This window comes from Acanthisitta chloris, unplaced genomic scaffold (assembly GCF_000695815.1).
Source record: "Acanthisitta chloris isolate BGI_N310 unplaced genomic scaffold, ASM69581v1 scaffold2266, whole genome shotgun sequence".
Taxonomy (NCBI): domain Eukaryota; kingdom Metazoa; phylum Chordata; class Aves; order Passeriformes; family Acanthisittidae; genus Acanthisitta; species Acanthisitta chloris.
The window spans coordinates 9,241-15,633 of NW_008678490.1; the positions used below are offsets into that span (position 1 = coordinate 9,241).

Here is a 6,393-nt window from a genome sequence, read left to right on the forward strand (position 1 = left end):
GCAGCTGAATACACTGCAGCTTCATAGCCAGAATAAGAGTTACCTCAAAGAGCAAAATAAAATAAATGTTACATCATTGCACATCATGTATCAATTATATCATACACTAATTCCAAGCATATTGCATAATAGGTTTGGGGGGGGAGGGCAGGATATAAATGAATTATTGATATCTTGTAAGGCAGTCTGAAGTTTTCTTAATGTTTCGCAGTATACAAACATATAGCATACCACTTGTATCAGGAATATATTTGATTTTAGACAAAACAACAAGAATTTTATTAAAAGATTTATCAAATTCCACTTGAAGTAAGCAGTCTTCCAGAGCCAGATTTACTGTTCAAATTCCAAACTGAAAAGAAGAACACATATTATGTAGAGGAAGGGGAAGGAAAAAAAAAGACAGAATGGCTAATGCAATTACATTCTATTTCAAGCTGGTTGCTTGCCTGCTAAAACCTCCGCAGCACACCCTGTCTAGATACTCCTTGATTTCTAGTATCCAAGTTTAACAAATCAAAAAAACTGGGCTTTCATACCTTTTCAGCCAGTTTTCCCATAAACTTTCTACATCTACTGGTTCAACTATTTTAATCCTCTGTTCAACCTCTGTTTCAGCTAAATCTTTAAAAAGGGATTTTAAGACAGGAAACAAACCAAAACAAATAGTTCAAGGTGGCTATAATATGCCACTTGATTACCATCTTGCCATAAAATTAGCCTCTTTTCACCTTTAATTACTTTTTGGATTTCTAATGTTTGAAGAAAAGTCTTTTTTTGTAGAACTCATTCTCCTCCCATCTCGGGTCAAGACAACCCAAACTTACAAGATTTATATTGGACTGCTCCTCTTTGTCTTTGTAATTCCTGTTTGATAGCAGCATGCTCCAAATTTCCCTGGGTTATATTTGGGTAGATGTGTTTCCTTATTTTTTTCTATCATCTCCCATCTTTTCTCTCCAAACTTTACAGTAAGTCACAAAACACTGCACACATAGCAATGCCAACACTTTGTATATTCTCACATGTAAAAATTAGGCACATACAAACATGAAACCTCTTTTAAAGACACAGGAAAAATATTTTGCCATTATGATGATTTAACTAGTTTATATTTCTCAGTAGACTATGATGTGATTGAACACAAACTGCTAAAATGCTGAGTATTTAAATCCTTGCCTGTAACAAATGCAAAGATCCCAGCAAGATAACATACAAAATTCTTACCAGAGTAAGTGACCGCTGTTGTACTGTATGTTGCATTTTGAGTATAGGATGGAACAACAGTAGCTGCAGCTGCTACCGGCTGCACAGTAGAGGATACTGGATATATAGAAAATGTAGTTGTTGCTGGACTTGGAGTTGCAGGTTTTATTGCTGTCACTTGTCGTGTTTGCTGGGCTTGGGTGTACAGAGTTGCTCCTTGGCTATACCCTACTTTTGGAGCTAATTAGGATAGAAAATGTACATTGATATACTTTAGCTGAATGAAATGCAAACCATATTAAGTGATACTTAATGATATACTAAGAAATAAACACATAAGTGGGTTTTGTTTTAGTTTGGTTGGTGTTTGTCTTTTTTGGTTGGCTTTTGGCTTTTTGCTTGGGTTTTTTTTACAGCAATGGTTATGCATCAGCTACCATATATCAAACAACTGTTTAATCATGTCACAGCTCACACTAGTAAGCCTCAGATTTTTTTATGTCTTTTTAACTGTTTTTAAACAACCTTCTTGTTCAATGGTTTTACTAGAGCACACACTAAACCAAAATGCATCTAAACTTTCCTATTATTCCTAATTATAGTAAAAAAAGGTAAATAGGATTTATGCTTTGTAGCATTTATGATGCCAATAATTAAAGAACTATATACACATTAACTAATGAATTTTTTTAATTGGTCTTGGTCTTTGTAACCAAGTTATCATCTGAACCCACCATTGACTTTCAATCTACTTCAGAAAAAATGTTTGCCTAGAAGTACATTTTGAGTGTATTTAATAACAATCCAAACTTCAAAGACAGTTACTTATGGTAACGTCACAATAATATTCAAGTTCTAGGTGCAGCAAGTTTTTCTACACATTGACAGGGATTACATGTCAAAACTCAAAAAAATTAATCAGATAATATGAAATATTTATAGACATTAAGATATTAAAACAGTACACAGACTGTATAATGACAGGAATTTGAATCATGCCACCCACTTGTCTGGAAGTACGATTCAGCTACTGAAGGTTGAGGCTGGGCAGCAGCAGCCACAGCCACAGCTGCAGCAGTCGCTGTTGGTTGTTGATAGTATTGTTTGCTGTCATAAGCTACAGCTGGGGCAGTAGATCGAACATAAGAATAGGAATCCTAAAAATTCAAAAAAGAAGACCCATCAAATTTCTCCTTAAGTATATATCTGGAGTAATAAAAATCATTAGCAGAGTCAAAGAATTTTCTTCTATTCTACTTAAGCAGATTTAAAATTATTTACATATATGATATATACTAATATATGCATTGAAGAAATTAAATCTGTTTACAGATACTTCAGACTTGAAGACAAGCCTGATGGTCTTTTTCAGACATAATATAGGAATTAATCTCATGTTATTAAATCACTTTTTCCCTTCCAAATTATTTTTACCAAAAAGCAACTCATTGCACACTAGTTTTTCATAATAACTATCAGATTACATTCTGGTAAAATATGAAGGAAAAAACCACCACAGATCTCCACAAACCACAATATATTCACAAGTTTACAAACATGGAACCATGCTCTGCTCTCCCAGAGACAGGAAGAGCCACCAGGAAAAAAAACCAACCAAAAAACAGTATCAAGGGGGTCCTGTATCTTTTCCTCAGAGAAAGCAGAAGGCAGTAGCTCAAAGGAAAGGAGTGAATGGAGGAGAGTCCCCACTCGAGGCAGCAAACCCCCTCCTTGCCCACTTTACCCTCCCAGGTGCTTCTGTACAATAGGTACAAAGGACGATGAGGATGAAGGTCCATCTACATCAGAGTTGTTGCCTACCCCCTGTATTATGATCACCTCTAGGAAGAAAAGACAGGCTGCAACTGTAAGCAATTGTCTTCCAAAGTGAACAGAGGGTCCAGTATGATGGACGGGCCCTCCTCTTAAGGAAGTCTGCTGCCTTCCTGGGGCCCAGGTTAAGGACATGACCAGGAAACTTCTCTAGCCCAGTAGAGCCCTCAGACTGTTATTGGTCTTCCACATGAGTAGTGACAAAATTGCAATGTGTAGTCCAAGGGCAATCAAAAGAGACTTCAGGGCTGTGGGATGGCTAGTAAGGGAATCTGGAACACAGATTATTTTCTCCTCTATCCTCTCAGTTGTAGGCAGAGACATCGGAAGAAACAGATGGGCCCAGTCTATTAATACATGAGTCCATGGCTGGTAGCACTGCCACAATTTGGGGTGGGGTTTTTTTGATAATGGGATGGCCTACATGGCACCAGGCCCGCTTGAATCAGATGAGATTCAAAAGGGGAAGAGGGTCTTTGCTCAGGAGCTAGTGGGGCTCATTGATAGAGCTTTAAAGTAGACATGATGGGAGAGGGGGATAATATGAGGCTTGCCCATGACAAGCTGTAGGATAACATGTCAAGATTAGAGGAATGGAGTGGTAGTTAGGGCCCTCCACCAGCAACTCTGGCATGTGCTAGCAACACTGGAGCACACTTGAAGACTTACAGAGAGAAGCCAGGGGCTCCTGAGGTAACAGAAGTCACCAGGGAAACACCTCAAAGGAGGGGCATTCCTCTAAAAAAGGCGATATGGCCAACAGCTTAGCTGAAGCATCTCTACACCAATGCATGCAGCATGGGCTAACAGGAAGAGCTGGAAACCTCCATGCTACTAGAAAGCCATGACCTAGTTGCCATTACTGAAACTTGGTGGGACAAATCCCATGATTAGAGTGTGGCTATTGACAGCTACAGACTGTTCAGAAGGGACAGAGGAAAAAGGAGGGGTGAAGGGGTTGCCCCCTTTGTCAAGGAATGGATAGATTGTGAAGAGCTGTTTCTGAAGAACAGCCATGAAAAGGTTGAAAGCTTATGGGTGAGAATTAGACAGCAAGCCAAAAAAAGGGAACCCTGTGGTTGGTGTTTACTACAGGCTGCCTGATCAAGGGAAGCCTACTAATAAAGCTTTCTTACTCCAGCTAAAGGAGGCATTGCACTCGCAGGCTCTCATCCTGCTGGTGGGCTTCAACCACCCCGACATCTGCTGGAAAAGTAGCATGATGAGTTGTAGGCAATCCAGGAGACTCCTGGAATACATGGAGAATAACTTCTTAAGCCAGGTAATAGACAGCACTATCAGAGGGGATGAAATATTGGATCTGATGGTCATCAGCACAAGGGAGCTAATCAGGGACATCAAGATTGAAGGCAGCCTGGGCTGCATTGATCATGCACTGGTGGAGTTTGCAGTCCTGAGGTCAGAGTCAAGACCCAGAATTTTAGGAAAGCAAATTTCCAGCTGTTCAAGGAGTTAGTCAATAGGATCTCCCTGGGAAACTGCCCTCAGGGACAAGGGAGAACACAGCTGACAGATCTTTAAGGACACTTTCCATAAAGCACAAGAGCTCCTGGTCCCCAAGTGCAAGAAATTGGGCAAGGAAGTTGAGACCTGCTGGTCAACCTAAAGGGCAAGAAGGAAATGCACAGGTAGTGGAAACATGGACAGGTGTCCTGGAAAGCATACAGGGACACTGTCACATCATGTCAGGAAGGTCAAGGTGCAGCTGTAGTTGAACTTGACAAGGGAGGCAAAGAATAACAAGGAGGACTTCTACAGGTACATCAGTCAGAAAAGGAAAGTCAAAGAAGGTGTACCCCTCCTGATAAGAAAGACTGGCAAACTGGTAAGAACAGACGAGGAGATGGATGAGGTATTCAACAACTTTTTTGCCTCAGTCTTCAATGGCAACCTCTCTTTACACACTGCTCAAGTGGATGGACTGCAAGAGAGAGACTAGGAAAGCAAAGTTCCTCCTCCTGTAAGAGAAGATCAGGTTCATGACCACCTGAGGAACCTGAACATACATAAGTCTATGGGACCTGATGAGATGAATCAGAGACCTAAGGCTGATGTAGTTGCCAAGCCATTCTCCACCGTATTTGAAAAGCCATGGCAGTCAGGTGAAGTCCCAGTGACTGGAAAAAGGCAAACATTGTACCACCTTTAAAAAGGGTAGAAAGGAAGGCCCTGGGAACTGCTGACCTGTCAGCCTCACGCTCTATGCCTGGGAAGATCACGCAACAGATCCTCCTAGAAACTATGCTAAGGCACATGGAGGACAGGGAGGTGATTCAAGACAGACAGCATGACTTCACCAAGGGCAAGTCCTGCCAGACCAATCTAGTGGCCTTCTATGACGGAGTGACTACATCAGTGGACAAGGGAAGGGCTACAGATGTCCTTTATCTGGACTTGTGTAAGGCCTTTGACACAGTCCCCCACAACATCCTTCTCTCTAAATTGGAGATAAGGATTTGATGGGTGGACTATTTGGTGGATGAGGAATGGGCTGGATGGTCGCATCCAGAGGGTAGCTGTCAACTATTCAGTGTCCCAATGGACACTGGTGACAAGTGGTGCCCCTCAGGGGTCTATATTGGGACCAGTGTTATTCAACATCTTCACCAATGACAGAGACAAAGGTATCGAGTGTATCCTCAGCAAGTTTGCAGATGACAGCAAGCTGAGTAGTACAGTTGACACACCTGAAGGAGGGGATGCCTTCCAGAGGGACCTGGAAAAGCTCAAGAAGTAGGCCCAATGGGAAGCTCATAAGGTTCAACAAGACCAAGTACAAGGTGCTGCACCTGGGTCTGGGAAATCTCTTGTATCAGTACAGGGTGGGGAAGGAAGAAATTGAGAGCAGCCCTGCCAAGAAGGATTTGGGGGTACTGGTGAATGAAATAATAAAATCATTATGGTTGGAAAAGACCTCTAAGTTCACCAGGCCCAACCATCAACCTAGCACCACCACCATGTTCAGCACTAAACCATGTCAAGTGCCATATCCACATGTTTTTTGAACACTTCCAGGAATGGTGACTCCACCACTCCCTGGGGCAGTCTGTTCCAATGCTTTATAACCCTTCCTTTTTCCCAATATCTAAGCCAAACCTCCTCTGGCACAACTTGAGGCCATTTCCTCTCATCCTGGCACTCGTTACCTGGGATAAGAGACTGATACCGACCTTACTACAACCTCTTTTCAGAGCAATAAGTTCTCCCCTCAGCCTCCCCCAGGCTACACAACCCCAGTTCCCTCAGCTACTCCTCAAAAGACATGTTCCAGACCCTTCACCAGCTTCACTGCCCTTCTTAGGACATGCTCCAGTGTCTCAATGTTTTTCTTGT

The 6,393-nt window shown here is 41.8% G+C and overlaps 1 protein-coding gene across 1 annotated transcript in view; it reads right to left on the bottom strand.

The window, feature by feature from the left end:
• Nucleotides 1-4,193, bottom strand: part of LOC103804273 (zinc finger RNA-binding protein-like) — a gene marked incomplete at its 3' end in the record, with an annotated part of 13,427 nt that extends 9,234 nt beyond the window's left edge. Inside the window, 4 exon segments of the mRNA XM_009076876.1 lie at nucleotides 2-43; nucleotides 1,228-1,446; nucleotides 2,213-2,363; nucleotides 4,176-4,193. Of these exon segments, the coding sequence (XP_009075124.1) occupies nucleotides 2-43; nucleotides 1,228-1,446; nucleotides 2,213-2,363; nucleotides 4,176-4,193 (430 nt within the window).
• Between the last annotated feature and the right edge of the window lie 2,200 nt (nucleotides 4,194-6,393).